The sequence below is a fragment of the Musa acuminata genome, chromosome BXJ2-10 (genome assembly GCF_036884655.1).
Source record: "Musa acuminata AAA Group cultivar baxijiao chromosome BXJ2-10, Cavendish_Baxijiao_AAA, whole genome shotgun sequence".
Taxonomy (NCBI): domain Eukaryota; kingdom Viridiplantae; phylum Streptophyta; class Magnoliopsida; order Zingiberales; family Musaceae; genus Musa; species Musa acuminata.
In genome coordinates, this window is record NC_088347.1 from 36,465,738 (window position 1) to 36,485,014 (window position 19,277).

At 37.0% G+C, this 19,277-nt stretch overlaps 4 protein-coding genes across 5 annotated transcripts; all 4 read left to right on the plus strand.

Annotated features, from left to right (window-relative positions):
• The first annotated feature begins 1,566 nt into the window (after window positions 1-1,566).
• On the plus strand, window positions 1,567-9,078 carry LOC135625502 (rhomboid-like protein 20). The gene is made up of 8 exons (XM_065130387.1): window positions 1,567-1,717; window positions 1,812-1,912; window positions 2,608-2,748; window positions 2,928-2,994; window positions 4,984-5,132; window positions 5,230-5,331; window positions 6,837-6,956; window positions 8,676-9,078. The coding sequence occupies exons 1-8, from the start codon at window positions 1,693-1,695 to the stop codon at window positions 8,844-8,846; spliced, it is 876 nt and encodes a 291-aa protein (XP_064986459.1). The 5' UTR covers window positions 1,567-1,692; the 3' UTR covers window positions 8,847-9,078.
• A 1,339-nt stretch (window positions 9,079-10,417) lies between these two features.
• LOC103969540 (G2/mitotic-specific cyclin S13-7) lies at window positions 10,418-16,898 on the plus strand. Of its 2 annotated transcripts, none has more exons than XM_065130385.1 (12): window positions 10,418-10,637; window positions 11,317-11,425; window positions 11,527-11,562; window positions 11,639-11,705; window positions 11,776-11,994; window positions 12,073-12,201; window positions 12,280-12,528; window positions 12,609-12,776; window positions 12,845-13,023; window positions 13,110-13,994; window positions 14,080-14,192; window positions 16,582-16,898. In XM_065130385.1, exons 1-10 carry the CDS (start codon window positions 10,595-10,597, stop codon window positions 13,264-13,266), a joined length of 1,356 nt encoding a protein of 451 aa, XP_064986457.1. In that variant the 5' UTR covers window positions 10,418-10,594; the 3' UTR covers window positions 13,267-13,994; window positions 14,080-14,192; window positions 16,582-16,898. The 2 variants fall into 2 exon arrangements, with proteins under 2 accessions (XP_064986457.1, XP_064986458.1); XM_065130386.1 differs by having other exon boundaries at window positions 11,642-11,705.
• LOC135625507 (biogenesis of lysosome-related organelles complex 1 subunit 1-like) lies at window positions 14,080-16,898 on the plus strand. The gene is made up of 3 exons (XM_065130394.1): window positions 14,080-14,192; window positions 15,614-15,819; window positions 16,582-16,898. The coding sequence occupies exons 1-3, from the start codon at window positions 14,093-14,095 to the stop codon at window positions 16,669-16,671; spliced, it is 396 nt and encodes a 131-aa protein (XP_064986466.1). The 5' UTR covers window positions 14,080-14,092; the 3' UTR covers window positions 16,672-16,898.
• A 936-nt stretch (window positions 16,899-17,834) lies between these two features.
• Window positions 17,835-18,862, plus strand: LOC103969542 (heavy metal-associated isoprenylated plant protein 33). Its single transcript, XM_009383102.3, has 3 exons — window positions 17,835-17,966; window positions 18,188-18,263; window positions 18,483-18,862. Exons 1-3 carry the CDS (start codon window positions 17,961-17,963, stop codon window positions 18,608-18,610), a joined length of 210 nt encoding a protein of 69 aa, XP_009381377.1. The 5' UTR covers window positions 17,835-17,960; the 3' UTR covers window positions 18,611-18,862.
• Window positions 18,863-19,277: the final 415 nt, after the last annotated feature.

Genomic DNA, 19,277 nt, shown 5'->3' on the forward strand with positions numbered 1-19,277 from the left:
TTAAGAAAATATGTTATCGGTAGGTCTACATTGTACACTAGATCTGTGAAGTACTTGAGCTACATACTCTGATACATTTGTTCATTATTAACCAAGTTTATAGAATGGAGCAGAAGTCCTTAAGACCTACAGAATTAACTTAAATGATTATAACCCATAAGCCCTTTTCCATTTCAGTTTAAGATATACGAATAACATCTTAGTGTAAGAACAGACTCTAGCTTCACCAACTGAAGATTTACATTGCACATGGTTTTGCAGTTCCAGGTGAATCATTCATCATTTTGTCCAGCTTTCTTGTCCTCATTTCAGGCTTTCCACTTATTGAATTATCTTCAGAAAAGAAAAGCTCAAGTTCCATGACAATACTCGAAAGTTAGTAATCAACTTAAGAGAGGCTATTCAGATTGTTTTGTGTATCATTAGCACATACTAAGAACAAGATTCAAGTAGAGAATGTTCTTCCAGAGGGGCAGTTTATAGGAAGGATCGATCATACATCAGTCTCTTGATCACTTCATGGGTTTCCAAGGGTTATCTTATAGACAAGAAGAAGCTATATTCCACCTACAATGTGCATCTCTTTGTGCTTCTAGGAGACTTATATCCCCATGTAAATTGTCATATCTGTGTTTGGGTTCACATTCCTTCTTTAAGAGAGCTAATAGGCATGTTGTCTGCTATGTACAGTAAATTTATTAGTAAGGCTACCTACCACCTGATAACACGAATACAGCACATACCACAAAGAATGAAACCTCAACAAAGCCAAAGAAGGATCCTGTTACCTTACCACACCCCATCCTAAAAGCAGCTATAGAGCACCATACTAAACTTTACATCAACAAATTAACCCTAAATCGGTTCATTAGGAGAATGCCAGTGTCAAAAGCAACGAGAAAAAAGGATGACACAGAAGGCGAAAGGATCGATTGGTTCATAAGGATCGTGATCTTGATGATTGAAGAGGCGTAGCAGTTCGTCCTTACCAGGCTCCCTCTCATGTGGATCATGGGGAACAGCAGTCCTCCATCGTGCTCCATGCTTTTGTCTGCGGGATCGACGAGACCTGTGGAAATAAACGGAGAAAGATCAAGAAAAAGAAGGAACGTTTTGCCCGCCTCTACCTCAGTCTGTCGTACTCCTTGAAGCCTGTCAGGTTGGGCCGATTGATTCGCCAAGAGACGGTGAGCCCATCTCCAATTTGAAATGGGCCGAAGTCAGGTTGATCGTTGACCTTTTCATATAACTGGCATCATGTAAAATTTCAGTTATGCCCCTACATGTTCAAAAATATCAGAAACAGTTCTTTTTTTTTGCAAGAATTCGGAGTAAATAACAGCCGATATATCGATTTCAGATAGGCTAGACCCGTTATAATCTATGCATTGTAACGGGCCAGCTGGTTTGATCGTTGACAGTGTCACATTTGAACCAAGTCACTGTAAGGTTACACAATGTCAAATTTCTGATACACCCTTATCATATTCATAATATTGCAAACGGCCTTCGTTAACATAACATTTGGAATGGAATTAAATAACAACCGATATAATGATTTCTGATATATCACGCCAGTTATAATCCGTTGTGGTGCATTATAACGTTTCTTTCCTTCCCAAAGGAGGAACGAGAAACAGGTGGAAGGGAAGCCCCGTCTTTCTTGATTCCGTCGTCGTCGCCGCCGGGAAGATGAACGGCGGGCCGTCTGGTTTTCGTAAGCGGATTTCCCCTTCCCTCGTTCTCTCCGAACATCGTCTTTCTTCTCGTTTCGATCTCGTTTCCGTTCTCTTCTGATCCATCTCTTGTAGATAATGCTCCGGTGACGAAGACCTTCGTTTTCGCGAGCGGTTTCCTCACGGTTCTGTTGGGACTCCAAGGCCGCTCTCTCAAGCTTGGATTGTCGTATCAGGTTTTGCCTTTTTCCTCAGATCTCATCTTTGCCTCCTCTCTGTTATATGAATGGTTATTCTGTTGGTGGAAATTTCATCTCTATATTAGAGTTGATCGATCTGGTAAATTGGACAGCCAATTTAGATATTGTTAAGATAGTTTCATTTTACTTCTTGTTATTTACCTGGATCGTTAGGGTCTTGTAATTTATGCATTCATCTGTTAGATGAATGACTACCTATTCATTATTTTTCCTGTATGTATATTTTTACCTGCTTTTTAGTAATTAGTTTTTACCTTATGTAAGACAGAGGCACATTATTGAACTAAATCTGTCGACTTGGGTCTCTATGTGAGTTTCCGAGTGGTGTTTGGAGGGTGGATGAGTTTGGGTTATTCATTCTGGTCTTACTTTGAGTGATACCGACAACTATATGGTCTTTCAGGGAACGTGGTGATTATCCTGGGGAAAATGGACAAATTTTGAGATTCAGAAAGGAAGGATGAATATCACCTGTCTGCTCTTTCTTTTTCTTAACTTTCTTGTATTAAGTCGAAATGCATTGGCCATTTACATTAGTATATTGGCTCTTAAATTTTATGTCCGTATACTTTCCAATTGTAATCCTCAAAGGTAAATGTAATTATTTATTAGCAATCTTGGGGACTCTATTCTCGAAGCTTATTCAGTTTCTTCTGCATGTGTTATGGCAGGACATATTTCAAAAGTTCCAACTATGGAAGTTTCTTGCCTCCATCTTCTCTTTCTCATCAACACCTGAGATGATTTTTGGTCTCTATCTGCTATATTACTTTAGGGTCTTCGAGAGGCAGATAGGCTCAAATAAACATACAGTAAGTGTGTTGCTTATGAACTAATGATTGTACAGAAATATCCACAACTCCATCTTCATCTTCCACTTGAAGCTTTCATCAAAGTGAATTAATTTACTTTACAAAGTGTATGTGTTTACTGCAAAGTCTATCATTCTTCTTCTGACTTTGTTGTGCTGCTGCTGATGTTTGATATGCAGATCTTCATATTATTCTCTGTCATATTGTCATTATTACTGGAGATTCTAGCTTTGGCGTACCTCAAAGGTATGCACTATCAGCAAATCACTTTGGTTTAGCATGTATTACTTGTTTGAAGGGCAGTAGTTTCAACTTGCAAAAATAGTATCTTATTTTGACATTCTTCTTTTTGCTATGTCTACTTTTTTTGTTAGCTTTTTTTCTTTCTTTGACACCTTTTTTTATGTTATCTTCTGAAATTGTTAGGTTCTAATACTTTGATTAAATATTTTCCCGGTTGCTAGAACAGCCACTTTCAGAAGCAATTTACACTTCAGACTAAACCACACACTTTATTTTAGTGTTCGTTTTATTCTTTATTGGACTGAGACATGACATTGCCATACAATCTATGAAAGGTGTTTTTTTTTCTTTGACACCTTTTTTATGTTTTTTTCTGAAATTGATAGGTTCTAATACTTTGACTAAATGTTTTCCTGTTTGATGGAACAGCCACTCTCAGAAGCAATTTACACTTGGACTAAACAACACCCTTTATTTTATTGTTCTTTTTATTCTTTATTTGATTGAGACATCACCTCGTCATACAATCTAGAAAAAGCATGAAAGGTGTTTGGCTGACTTTTTTTGCACCTAATTCCTTTGCATCATCTGTGAGGTTCCTAATCACCTCATGTATAGGTGCTTAATTAATATCATCCTCTAACGGGTCAAATATCCAAGAATTTTTTCAATGTTAGTTTCTCTATTAAGCTACCTGCCATAATTATTCCCTGATTTGGCTGCCTGATGTGGATGCTTTGTAGCTGTTTTTTCGGAATAAGACTTAAATTTATTAAGAAATAAGAAACCAAACTTAAGTTCTTATTTCCTACTTAGTATCGAGTAAAAGGAAATGATGATTGGATGGATATGTGAGATTACAAATGATGCACATATTAATATTTAGAGCAAGGCTTCAGTTACAGGTCGGACCGGTGTCGAAATGTATATTTTGTTACCAATACTTATGCATTTTTTTAAATTATTTTATTTAATGTTATTGGACTGTATAGGTTGGGATACTGATTGGTATAATAACACCATACCAGTAGTTTTCCGACTAGTAATTAAATACTTGGTATAATGATATACCAACACTTGATACCATACATATCCAATAGTTTTCTGACCAGTAATTAAAACCTTGGTCTAGAGTGTTACATCTTCAAAGAACAATAATGATCATTTACACAATCTCTATTGAGACATCTGGATTGGTTAGTGCATTGTTGTACAAGTGATAGGTCTCAAGTTTGAGTTCACATGTGAGCGTCATGTACACCATTTAATGTAATGGATATATCTTTCTTTTTTTAAAATATGATCATTTATTCACACCCCTATCACATCTTTCCACCTTGAAATTTATTTGCATAAGATTCTAGAAATTTGAACGGAGGGCTTACTACATCAAGCTGGAGTGCTAATGTATCTTCTTGATATTATTCCCAGGACCATAGGCCACCCTTTTTTTGAAATCATTCCAGCTATTAGTTTTCTCTAAAGTGACTATCGAAAGAAAAGTTATCTAGTTAGTGGAACGACCTGATCTCTTTCCCCTTTCTTACTAAAGTGGTGCTCATTCAGCAAAAGGGATCAGAAAAAGCATCAGCTACAACATGTAGGAAGTGAAATTCTTTGATTATTTAAAGGAAGTTAACGCGTAAATGATTATCTGATAACAAAATCCAGCATCAGATTTTTTACCCAGATTTTGTTTCTTTGAATTTTTTATGGATTCATTTCCTACAATTTTCTTGCCTGTAAACTACATCAAACTAAATATCTTTATTTGTTTTGGTTGAGGCATGTTCTCCATAAATAGTTCTTTGCTGGTGACCAGTCATGATAGTGTCTGACAAAGTGCAGCTGACTCTGAAACCTTATTGGCCAAGTGTTGTCATTCTCATTTTTAGATTATTTGATGGGTAGATATTACTTTTTATTTTATGCTGCTGCTTTTTTTATGATTATGTTATCTTGAGTAGGGAGCTTATATCAACTTTTTTGCAGATCCGTTGAGTAACCTTGCTTCTGGACCATATGGTCTTATATTTGCTGCTTTTATGCCCTTTTACTTTGATATTCCAGTCTCATCGCGGTTCCGTATATTTGGGATAAATTTCACTGACAAATCATTTATATATTTAGCTGGCCTTCAGGTGAAACTTAATATTGAAACTCATCTATTATGTAGAAGATTCAGTTTTACATATGATGTCAGAAAATCTCATCTGGTTTTCTAATATTTATCTTCAGCTTCTTTTCTCATCCTGGAAACGGTCTCTAATACCTGGTTTATGTGGTTTGCTTGCTGGGTCTTTATACCGTCTTAATGCATTTGGCATCCGCAAAATAAAGGTTCATGCCACAAAATTTTTCAGTTATTTTATCATTTTATTAGTGTCATTTTTGTAAAGCTGTTACTTGCAGTTAATATGCATGTTAGTGTATTCTTCCCAAGGAAATTTTATTTATAGTGGGACGGTGTATATGTCGTTAATATGAAATTTTATTTAAATGCAATTAATATGTATTTACTTTGATATAACTATTTTTGTTGTTTAAGAATTGGACAATAATTAAACAACTCTTAATAGGTTTAATAGGTGTATATGGCCAAATCAAAAAGTCCTCAGATTGATGAAGAAGCTTTTGGAATTATATTAACTCAAATTTCTCACCTATTCTCCATCCTTCAATTGTTTTCTTTTCCTCATAATATGTTCTCTTTTTTCACCATCTAATATTTTTTTGCTTTCTTTTGTTGCATTTGATTTTGTATTATACATTACTGTTAGTGTTTTGATCTTATTTTTACCATATACTAACTATTACGCAAGTTGAACTGAGATTTTAGAAATTATATTCATTTTTTTCAAACAACACAAGACACTGGTTTTGTCTCAATTCTTAAATCTCCTTTAATATCTAACTATGTGATACTATCTATGGGCTACACTAGATGAAATACAATATAATAACAAGTCTGATGCAATGATTAATATCTGGTAATACTTTTGTAATGTAAAATTTAGTGTATAGGAATTCTTAGAAATAAGAACCAAAGTCATCATCGAATGACTAGTATTTCATGTATGCAGATGTGAGGATTGTTGCAATTGTGTGGTGTCTGACTTGACAAGAGCAAAAAAGAAACTGGAATATAACAACACATAGATTAAATATGTAATTTAGAAATAGACCAAGCAGATGTAAGCAAATTATTCAGTCAATATAAGTTTATAAGTTTTGTATTTTTCCTTCCAGACTTATATACACTTTACAGATAACTAGAAGAGTATAGAATTGTATTGGTTCAGTCTACTCTTCTGAAACCTTTGAAATGTTTTTACACTGTTCCAGCAATGCCAAAATATAGCTAAGAAGTGAGAGACAATTATTCTGAATTCATCGACATTGTTTATTTGCTTAGCTCTCCCAGAGGTGGCAAATTTATAGTGGTTAAAGTTTATCAAGGTAGAAGTTCAGAAAGAAAATTTTGTGATCTTAATATTCGAGCTTCTCTCATTTATTTATCATTTTTGAATTTGGATTTGTGACATGCAATGTTGACCTTGCACCTTGGAGGAAAATATTATCCTCCTTAGCCATGAAGATGGTTTCTGATAGATAGCCCAACTAGTGAAAAGCATTCAACTAATTCAATGGGTCGATGATATGCATAGTTGTATTTTTTTGTGATTTAGCATTTTATTCAAAATTTTGCTTTAAATTATAGTGTTACAGATTATTATTTTATATTATTTTTGACATAACCATGATTTATATGCCAATAATTTTTTGTGCGTGATTTTTCTTTCCAAAATGTATCTTTTGATAGCTGAACTTTTTAAATTGTGCAGTTTCCAGATGCACTTTTGTCAGTATTTTCACGGTTATCTTGGCCCTCAAGTAGTTCATCACCAACATCATCAAATGGGAACATTGTAGGAAATGTACATGCATATCCTGATCAGATGGAGGTAAATCTGTATGCTTTCATGGCTAAATGTTTTATTTATTATAATTGATGTATAGCTGTTCTTCTCATATATTCATTCTTCCATGCTAAAACTTGTAATCTGTCCGCCATCACCCAAGTCTGGAGTTTTTCTTTTTATAGTGATTCGCATGCCATTCAGCATGGAGCTTGTAGATTATGTATGATAGTAATTGAAGCCTGATAATATCTTCATCTATAATGTATTTCACTGCTTATATTATTATGACCGGATAATATCTTCTCTCAAATTCCATAAATGCGGAAATAGACTAGATGAACTGGAAATCAGCAAGATCTTATATAGAAAAGTTAATTTTAAAACTTAAACTCGGCCAAATAGCTATCAGAATACAGCTTCAAGATAGAGAAGTAAACCATGTTTGAGCTATGAGCACATGATTTCTGATAGCAAAATCAAATAATAAGAAAAATATGATAGGCTTGTGCAAGACAGGGACATGTCACACAATGTTTACTTTTTCTTGAATATAGAAGAGAAACACTTTTTTTTTTGTCTTTTTTTAACTCTTCTTTATGGAAATTGAAACAAGCTTGGAAGTGGAAATTCAGTGTCTGATGGAAATCAGAAGAGGGTCAGAGGGAGGTCATGTTCTCGAGATAGGAATATTGTGGGTGGGTTCTTTCTTTGACTTTGAATTTTCAAATGCAATTTTCTTTTTACTTTAAAATATTCAGAAATATAGTTAAAGGTTCCTAAAACAAAAAAATGGAAATATGTTCACAAGATAGGTCCTATTCTTGGTTTCCTCATTTGGTTGTCACAAATGTATAAGCAGGGCCAATATCAAAGGCATTACAGTTTTTTTCTCCATAATTAAAACTATGGATCTAACCAAGCACCACAATTTTGTTCTCTGAGGAGTCTAGCTTATCTTGTAGAATTTTGAAGTAATATATTTCATTTCCTTTTTTGGAAAAAAGCTATGGATCTAACCTGAGCATTTATCAAGTTTCTAGACCTTCAATTTTCTGTATCATAAAAGTTAGAAGATCTAATAGAATTTATTTTTGGCCTTTTGCTTCAATTTTTACTAATCATTTCTGAGTAGATTTCATTATAATACATTTGGATGTTAATGATGCATGATAAACAAATTGTGGGGAGAGCAGTGACTTTATTAAGAGAGTAATTCGATGGTAGATCATGTTGAAGAAACTTGTGAAAAGTTCTGCTACGGTCCATTATCCTGCAAACCAGATGACTTTGACAAATAAATACCAATAGGTGTCAACAGATGTGAAGGTAGATCCTGAACCAAGCAGGCAGAAAAATAAATTTAGAAGCATCAAATAAGTGCATGAAAGTGGATGAATTTGGCATGGCCAGTAGAACAGGAACCATCTTGATCCCATAAGGAGTATAAGAAAAACTGGATCAGACATTGTACCATAATTGCCTATTGCGAAAAATGTTCTGTGCATATTGGGAACGGCCGTCAAATTGGACAAAGACTCCATTACAAACCAGTATATCGATTATATAATTTGCAAGACATTTTTTTGTATAAATCATTTTCTTGTTATATCAGAGTGGATAGCAATTGTGCTTGTTTCAGTAGATGCTCAAGTAAACTGTGGGTGTTCTGTTATTTTCATGAGTCTTTCGATGAAGTTGTTTTATTTCAATATTTGTCACATTGCCGTACATCTTTCAGCCTCGTTCTTCACTGCCTTGCAGGGTGGTTATCCTTCTGCACCACGCATTCCTGTCATGGAGCCATCTGAGACTTCGGTTGCGACATTAGTGTCTATGGGATTCGACAGGGATTCTGCAATACAAGCACTTGTACATGCTAGAAATGACATCAATACTGCCACAAATATGCTGCTTGAATCACAGTCGCGGTAATGTTGTGTCAAAAACACGAGTACCGAACTCGAAGCTCGACGGTTGCTGAAGTCGTCAGATCACTACTTGGGGCCATATTCATTTGTCAAATATTTTGACTGCCCGAACAATAACGTCACTGGGTTATAGCACTTTGTAAAAAGATATGATAGCTTAGGTAGGCAATCCTTGTAATGATATTGATGTACACAACTAATATGCTACAATTTTAATGGACTACTCTGATTTTTTATGTTAGAAGCTTTTTATTTCGAACTTTAAACTGCGCCTGCAACTTGATTAAGGGTTAAATTATGTTTCACAAAGGTTTATACAGGCTAGATTTTTAGTACTTTTTAGTACCGTTGATTGTAGATTGTGTTGTTGACCCTATAAACTGTTGGACCGGCCACACACTAACATTGTAGATATGCAAAACCATGTTTAAGTACAAGCTTATCGCCTATCACATCAGAAGGCATTGATGCACCACAGCGGAGTATATTTGTCATAACATATAATTAATTCTCTTGTCATATATATTCTCTAAGTTCCGTTCATACATATCAACCAAAGACCGACCAACCAAGAGTAACAAAAAACCTGAAGTCCTGTCACTGCAAGAGCAGATCAGAGCATGGTTGCTACGATCAAATCGATCAGAGCATCCACTGGAAATAATGATGCTCTATGTGAAGGAAATGTCACGGATTTTTTCCATCGGTTAAATTCGGAGAATATCTTTTCTGATCACGAGAGTGATTAAAATGATAAGATCATTTAATCCCACGTTGATTATAGAGTATGAAACTAAGATTCATAAATCTGTCGAATTTGTCTATGCTTCATAAGGATAAAATTATGTTGATACATTCATCTCCTAAAACAAATAATTCTTCATGATCAAAATTGACACTTATAAATATGAGTATTTTTCTCATTCATCTTGATAATAAAAATGAGTTAAATATTTTTTTTTTAAATTCAAGTACATATGATGACAAATAAAGATTTTAGTTTTTTCCGATCTAATCAGTCCATTCCATGTGAATTTGATAACTATGTGTTGAATATAACACAATTATGATATCTTCTTCTTTCTTCTCTTCCATCTTTAAAATTACTATGAGGATTATTTTTTTATAAAATCAAGTATATTAAGGTGTATAAAGAACATATGGATAAATTGAAAGATAGATAGAACACTGTCAAATTCAATAGTGAAATTAACGAAAACTCTTAATTTTCAAAAAAGCTAAAAAATTGAATGAAAATCACAAAAAAAAAAACTTTATTGTTAAATATATTTTTAAATAGAAATTGTAATTTAAGTAATTAATTCATTTTACCTTTTTTTATATGAGCGCTAGGGATTAATTCTTCATCTAAAATACACATGGAAATTTGGTTATTACAATGCTAATTCTTTAAACCCAAACTTCTCACACTCCACTTTTAGGGGGCGGCGCGTGTCCTCAGCCGTAGGATCTCGAGGATCGGACCGTTGCGAGTTCGAAAACATCCGACCGTTCGAATTTACCCTCCCCCTTTTGACCTCATTTCGTCCCCCTTTAAACCCCACGAAACCGAAGGAAGAGCGAAGAGGAGCGGAGGGAAGGGGAGAGAGAGTGAGAGTGGCGGCCAATCCGACAGCGCAAGGGAACGGGGAGTCGAAGGCGGCTCGCCTCCAATCGTTCCTATCATCCCTGTTCTCGACTCTCTTTCGCCAGAGCCAAGAAGAAGGAAGCGGCGACGAAGGGGGAGAAGACATGGCGTCCAGGAGTCAGGCCATCGTCTCGCAGCAACAGAGAGGTAACGGTTTCTCCACAAGGACAGGGTATCAAGAAACCCTCTGTTCTCGATCGGATTTTAATCTTCTTTCTTCTCCCGTCCTTGTTTGGTTTCTCCACAAGGACAGGGTATAAAAGAAGCATCTTTTATGGTCTGATGATGATCATAGTACCCAATAAAAGTCTCTTTTCGCACCCATTGAGATCAGTCCTGTTGGATCAGGATCAATCTTTGAACGAGTCTTCCCTCTGATGTGGATTTCTTCCTCAATTTGGGCTGCATCTTTTTGTCTACTTTCTTCTGATCGTTCTTCGGTTTCTGTTCGACTGATATCGCTCTTGTTCGATCAGGACCAGTCTTTATCGATTTTCCTCTCTGATGCCGATTTCTTTCCTCTATTTGAGAGGGAATTTCTTCTCATATGTGCTTGATGGCATACCTTTAGAAGCTCCGAACTCCAAAGAGGAAATTTTTTGCTGATTTCTGGTGATTTATTCTTCTCATCTTCTTGCCCTTTATCTGTGAGGATGAGGCTTTCAGTTCCAAGAGTATGTTTCCCCCTTGATCTGAAATTTACTTCTGTTCTTGCTGCTTCTTTCTTGGGTTAACTCCTCTGCTTTGTGGCCATTTTCTCGAGCACGTATACAAGGATTCAAAGTCGTTACCTTAATACCTTTTCTACTTGTGATGCCAACACTAGGTGGGGCTGTGCCAGCAGGCAAGCAAAAAGCTAACGCGGCTGCGGATGGGAAGAATCGCCGAGCCCTTGGAGACATCGGTAATCTGGTCAACGTCCGGGCGGTGGAAGGGTACGAGCAGCTGTCCTCCTCCTCCTTTCCTTCTAAGATTCACGTAACAGTCATTTGGTTCAATCTTCTGATGCCACTCTACCACATCTTCATGTGATCAGGAAGCAGGAACCCCAAATCAATCGTCCCATTACTAGGTAAATCCAGTGAACACACTCTTGATGGATGCAATTCTTGTCGCGAGAATCTCTTACATCTGTGATCTTCTTACAGAAGATTTGGCGCTCAACTTCTTGCGAAAGCACAAGCTGCAGAAGCAGCAGCTACTGCTGCCAATAAGGTGTCTCCTCAGCACTAGTCTCTTCTTTCTATGTCTTGTGTTTGATCCATCTGCATCATCACAATTGCAGAAACCTGTAGCTACTCAACCTGATGCAGCAGCAGGCAGAGGTGGAGCAAAACCACCGAAGAAGGCTGTAATCAAAAGCAAGAAGGAGAAGATCACCAAGGAGGAGAAGATTATCGTGATAAGCCCCGATAAGAACGAGGAATCTAAGCAAGCATCCTGCAGCAGATCTTCCAGGAAGAAGATTACTGCACTCACATCTGTGCTCACGGCTCGAAGCAAGGTATACGACCAATCCAAGCATCTCTTTACTCGGTAGATACTTGCACTGGTTGTAATCTGCATGTTTGTCTCATTCAAGGCTGCCTGTGGACTGCTCACTGACAAGCCGAAGGACTTGATGATCGACATCGACGCGGCCGATACGGAGGACCAGTTGGCCGTCGTGGATTACGTCGAGGACATCTACACGTTCTACAAATCCGCCGAGGTACGTACTTCATCGTCGAGGTCAAAACCTTGTCAGCAGCTCCCTTTCTCATTGTGATGACATCGATTGTTGATGCAGCAATCAAGCAGGCCTCACGACTACATGGGCGCCCAGGTGGAGATCAACGCCAAGATGAGAGCTATTCTTGCCGACTGGTTGATCGAAGTGCACCACAAGTTCGAGCTGACGCCTGAGACTCTCTACTTAACCTTCCACATCATCGATCGGTACCTTTCCATGGAGACTGTTCTGAGGATAGAGTTGCAGCTCGTGGGGGTGTCTGCCATGCTCATTGCCAGCAAGTACGAGGAGATTTGGGCACCGGAGGTAAGTAAAGAGAGCACGCCCGCAACAAGCTTCGTCGGTGTCGTTGAGCTGAACAGGGACGGGGGGATCTCTGGTTGCAGGTGAATGACTTCATATGCATCTCAGATCGGGCGTACACCAGAGAGCAGATCCTTGGGATGGAGAAAGCGATCCTGGACAGGCTCGAATGGAACTTGACGGTGCCGACGCCGTACGTGTTTCTCGTGAGATTCTTGAAGGCTGCTGCATCGTGCCATCGTGACGAGGAGGTGAGAGCTGGATACGATTCTCGATGTGTGTTGATGTGCATGCTTCTCATCTGTGGCTAAAACTGCAGATGGAACGTATGGTGTTCTTCTTTGCCGAGTTGGCTCTGGTGGAGTACTCGATGGCACTGCACTCCCCGTCCATGGTTGCAGCTGCTTCGGTGTACGCAGCCCGCTGCACTCTGAAGAAGACTCCTCTGTGGACCGAAACACTAAAACGCCACACAGGCTTCACGGAGCGACAATTACTGTATGTCTTGCTCCCTTCATGATTCAGTGGTAGTATAATATCATCGTATGCTGACTGATACGCACGCGCATTGGATGCTGCTGCAGGGACTGCACACAGACTTTAGTGAACTCCCATGCGGTTGCTCCCGAGGGTAAGCTGAAGGTTGTGTACAAGAAGTACTGTGGTGAGCAATTTGGAGCTGTGGCATTGCAACAGCCAGCAACCGAACTGGTGAAGGAGATGATGAAGGCTGGGAAGTGACTGCCAAGTGAGAATGAAATCATGTGTTTCATGTTCTTTATGAAAGAGTGGCTGGAAGCAGCAAAGGGAACAAGAAGAGCATGGTGGACTATTTTGTTTTTGGTTTTGGGGGTTGATGTCCTCTTCACTCAGAATAGTTTGGGAAAAGCAAATATGATATATATATATATATATATATATATATATATATATATATATATATATATAGCATTGAAGCTAATGGTGTTTTCTTTATAGTGCGAAAAATATTTTCTTGAAATGCTAATTCTTTTTTGTGTTAGGGACTAAAAATTATTGATTTTTTGTTCTTGAAGACTAATAATACATGTTCTTGAAGAGCATGCAATTATTAATAATTTGATTTAAAACTATAAATCTTCTAAATGACACGTCATTTATTCTACCCTTCACTTACCTACTTGGTGACTGGAACGATCCCTGGCTCCACAAGAGGTCGTCTGTGGGTCCCATGGTTGTTTGCAGTTGTTTTGCATATTTGCACGTCGTCTTTGGCTACCTGTGCTGTTGTTGGAGGAATGATGTGGGGCCCACATGATGTGACATTCGATCAAACGACTAGGTACGAATGGGTAAGAGTTAATGGGTACTATCAAGTTCCTTTAAATCCGCTGCCCTTCATTTGCCATTTGATCCCCTCCGGCACCGCCGCTAGCATCGATCGCCTCTTCGACGGCGCCCGCCCTGCACGCCGCCGCTTAGTCGCTTTGGTAGATTCCTTCGTTGCTTTTTCCCTTTAGTTTTTAGATGTGCCATGTGATCCTTGTTACCCGATAGATTTTTCTCTTGATTTAGATTTTAGGGAGGAATGGAGGGAGCGAAGGCGCAGATGGGGAGCTTGGAGTCGTCGCTTCTCCAAATCGTCCAAGAACACCAACAGAGGTCCATTTGGACCAGAGAGCAAACAGGTATATCTCCAGCATCTCCACCAATTCAGAATCTCCAGTACCTTGGTCCATGTACTTGCTTATTTGATGATCTCTTGTCATGAGTTACATTTAATTGGTTGTTGGTCATCGCTGTATAGGTCTCATGTTGAAAGTTGAAAGAAAAGGAGTAAATTGTGAAATGTCTTCTGTTGTTATTGATAGTGAGTGTTGACCTCTACAAAAGTTTCAAAAGACAAAACAATTAATAATATTTATGGTAATTTTATGTTGGGTTTGAAGTGATTAATCATGTAATTATTATGTGACTTGGTCCATGTACTTGCTTATTTGATGATCTCTTGTCATGAGTTACATTTAATTGGTTGTTGGTCATCGCTGTATAGGTCTCATGTTGAAAGTTGAAAGAAAAGGAGTAAATTGTGAAATGTCTTCTGTTGTTATTGATAGTGAGTGTTGACCTCTACAAAAGTTTCAAAAGACAAAACAATTAATAATATTTATGGTAATTTTATGTTGGGTTTGAAGTGATTAATCATGTAATTATTATGTGACTTGGTCCATGTACTTGCTTATTTGATGATCTCTTGTCATGAGTTACATTTAATTGGTTGTTGGTCATCGCTGTATAGGTCTCATGTTGAAAGTTGAAAGAAAAGGAGTAAATTGTGAAATGTCTTCTGTTGTTATTGATAGTGAGTGTTGACCTCTACAAAAGTTTCAAAAGACAAAACAATTAATAATATTTATGGTAATTTTATGTTGGGTTTGAAGTGATTAATCATGTAATTATTATGTGACTTGAATACCGTAAGAGCTTGCTTGATGCGAGTTTAGATTCTTATGCCGGCTCTTATCTTATCCCAGGTAATCAAATATTTTTACAAGCATTTAGTTAACCTGGTTCTAATTCATAAGAAAGGGTTTTGCAAGCTTTCGAGAATGATATGGTAGCCCATATAATGAGAACAGTTGATTATTAGCTTCATAAGAAAAACATCAATGTAAGTCTTGTATGTCTCTCATTAGAATGATTCTTCAATGTAACTTATTGACTGCATGAGGTCTGTACATTTGATGGATCAACAAGGCTTGACGTTTCAGTTTCGTGGAGCAATACTTGTGGTTGATCAGATATAACAGTTCTATTGGCGTGAATTTATAAGAGTGCTGTCTGAAATTTGATGCAAAGCCTGAAAGGCCTAGTGAGCACTGCTTGCCCATGAGCTGAATCTTGCACATAACTCAGCATTCAGTGAGTTATAAAGGATACTGAGATTAGATAACTTAATTATGTATTTTAGAATGACTCTATATATGATGCTGCACCTGCTTTTATATGCAAGACATAAAATACTGCAGCTAGTGATACAAGTTCACTGTTTAGTAAATCAAGTGGAGAGCTTGGTATATCTTAATCATACTGTGCCTTTGTCTCACAGATAAAGCAAAGAAGAATGCTCTCAGAACCGCCATGCGGGTTTCTGAGCTTCTGGTTGACACTGTTAATGGAGGAGTTGAAGAGTCATTTATAAATGAGAAGAGAGTTGAACTTGAAATTCGTGCTTTAGCTAGTACTATCATGCGCTACAAGAAGCAAACAGACCAGTGGCTTGCTGCTTCCCATGCACTGAACACTGTTATAAAGGTTTGTTCCATTAAAAATGCTCTGTAAAATATTTCATTATGTTATCATATACATTGGCAATGGTGATTCTCAGAATCTTTAGACCTTGTTAGTCACTGTTATATCTAAATTTGACTAAATCTACTCAGAAGAAGTCCTTGATCTGCTATTTATCTCAGGCTCTAGGGTACGAGTGATGTATGCTTGACCAACTGATGTCCATATGCACTAGAGTTATAATTGATTTCTGGGGACCTTTGTGAGGATCCAGGAAAATGATAAAATATTTGAATTAGGTGGTTTTCAGTGGCTGATTCTTCAGTGGTAGACTTTGTTGTTCTCTAGCTTCTTTACTGCAGGTAAGGTGAAATGGATTGAGACTATTAACCATTTTGCTTCATGAAGAATCTAGTGTTGTTTTCATGAGTAATAAAATAACAACTTTTAATATCAATCTGAAGCATCGTTCAGAAGACTGTTCATCTTTGGGACACTAAATCAGCTCCTTAACATTCTAGATTTTTGGCTGATACCAGAAACTGGTAAAGTTTTTTTGGTTAGTTGTAAGGCACTATTTACTAAAGCTTGCTGTCCTGTTTTTATTTAAGTTCATAATTGTCTTCCTACTAGAAGGATAATTTATTATTTATTTTCTGGGAAAATAAATGGAGGAAACTGTTTAACGATGTTATCTATCTTTTTTTAATATGCTCATGAATACATATATATGAAATAAAAGTTAAATTTTTCTCGATATTTTTCTTATGTCTGTTTTTATCACAGGAGATTGGTGACTTTGAGAACTGGATGAAGATAATGGACTTTGATTGTAAAAGCATAAATGCTGCCATCCGAAATATCCATCAGATGTGAACTCATGAATAAGGGCTATAATCCATGCCAAGTTAATGTCTCAAAGTTCCAGTGGTGCATATTCCGGTACAAATGACCCTCAAGGTTCTGCTGTTTTGCTCAGCAAAACATATGTAGATGAACAACTAGCATGCAACTTTGGCTATTGCTGTTGTTTGAATTGATAACCTTGGTTGTTAAGACTCTGCTAATTTTGAAAACAATAAAGTGAATTTTTTTCTAAAGAATATTTTGTTTTCTTTTTTTTGTGTGTTTTAAATTGTGCAGCTACTTGTAGAATTAATTAGTTGGGATAGCCTGATGCATCATGACTTGATCTCTTGGATGAATGTGTGTCACTTTAGGGAACCAGTATACCGTGTACGTGGGCAATATGCTGTTGAGTGTGGGTTCTCTTTTAGTAAATGGAGCATTTTTTGCAAACTATGTCTCAATGGTGCTTTACTTCATATTCTCATAAATTGGATAAGCACTAGATTTTCTGCTGATTGGAATCCTCCACACCAAAAAATGGTTGAAACTCAAAAGCATATACTTTTTCCTGTTATTTTTAGGGTTTTGTTGCCTGAGTAGCATGTCTTTTGCCTTTTTACTAAGCAAGCTTCTTGTCAAGAGCAGCAGGATAAAAGAAGAGGTATCAAAAATAGGTTTAGAGTTCAAGTAAAGAACAATGAAAAGTATATCATAATTCCATACTGAAACAACAGTGAATTTATCTAATCTTGTTTGGAACACCATACTTTGTTGCCTGTTAATGATATATGGTTGTAAGAGCCATAGAAAATGTTTCAGACAGGGCAAAGTTTCCCAATAATGTTATTTTATATATTACGTCTCCATTAATATCACTTGATAGATTAACATGCCAATAATATATTCTTTAGAAGATTATGAATAAGTCCAAGCAATATTGGAGGGATCCTACTGATCTACAGGCTGAGAACTCGGGCATCAGTCTTCCACAACCCTATAAAGTGGATACCTTTCAGGTTTGGCATAACCACTTGCATCATTTTCTTGAAGTTAATCTCTGCAAGAGGAATAATGATTGAACTAGCTTAAAGTCAAAGCTTCAGGAAAAGAACGGTTCAAGCTTGTCACAAACAGATTCCTTCTCTTGATTACTAAGTGAAATGGCTGACATCAATCAGATCACTTTACAGAAAGCAGCATTACCATGCTCCAAAGAAAGGAATCTGTCAGCCATGTAAGTTCCAAAGCTGGAGTGGAGACACCCATCTGCATCCTCTCCCAAGAACCACAGCTCCTCATTCTGCAACTGAAGTCCAATGGCTGTAAGCATTTATTTTTGTATCACGCTCCTGCTTAAACCTATTTTTATCTTCTCTGTGTGTGTGTGTGTGTGTTCTTGTTGGTGGCACAATTCATGTTACTCTCTGGTTTTCTCACTGTTTTAAACAGCACTATTCCTTGTTTTAGTTTCATCTAGTGCTTGTTATATTCTCTTCGTTTGAGATGAACCCAAAGCGACTGATGTCCTTGTATGTGATATCAGTTGGTGGAGCTGAAGGTCGGCATGCACTGTGAGGAGTGCATCAAAGCAATCAAGAAGGCCATCAAGAAAATTGAGGGTAATGTTTGCCTCATCTAAATCAAGTTCCTGCTACAAACACCTAATCTTTCTCATATCTAATCATTGACACAGCACATGAACTAAAAAATGTTTTAGCTTTGATCAAAGTAAGAGAGAAGAAGATTAATCAGCTCATGTTCTTTTACTATAAATTTATTTGCTGTGTTCTTCTGTTGCCAAAGCTTGCAGCCGCTCATTCTTAATTTGTTTGGTGCAGATGTTGAGACATACAGGCTTGACGCAGAGCTGAACAAGATCACTGTGACTGGAAATGTTACATCAGAAGAAGTCATCAGGGTTCTGCAGAAGATTGGAAAGAGTGCCACTTCTTGGAGTGAAGAATAAGAAATGAAGGTCCTGGCAGTAACAAGATGCCTGTATCTAATCACAACACTCACCTAATAAATGGAAACTCCCTGCTTTCATGTTCTACCTGTTTAAATTCTTAAATCTTGTGACTTAGCAACACCAATTAGCTTATGCAAATTAATTGCGTCCATCAGTGAAAGTACTGACTTTTGTTGGGACTTTAGAATTTGTGATTTCTCTGTGGCTCCACAAGTGACATCTGAAATAAATTTCTCTATGATTGTTTTTTGTTTGTTTTCTACCAAATCCTTAGTCTGATATATTAGTCTGATATCACATTTTATGATCAGTCATTGTCAGAATATATTAATGAGTGAGAGAGAATATTTGATTTATATTCTCAATAATATATTTGATCTCACAACCTGATTCTTAGCAATCTCGCAGCTTTCTCTTTCCCTATATATATATTATTCTTAGCAATAATATATATATATATATATATTATTGGATCGGATTCGAACGGTGATAAGTCATGATCGATCCATCATTGGTAAGTCTAAGCTCCCAAAAGAAAAATACTTGGATAAGGATGATATGACAAACTTATGAGTTATTGATTTTTCTAATCCTGTCTAAATATTTTTATCAAATAAAATTTACATACAAAGCATATATGATCATCTTAGCCAATAAATCTAAA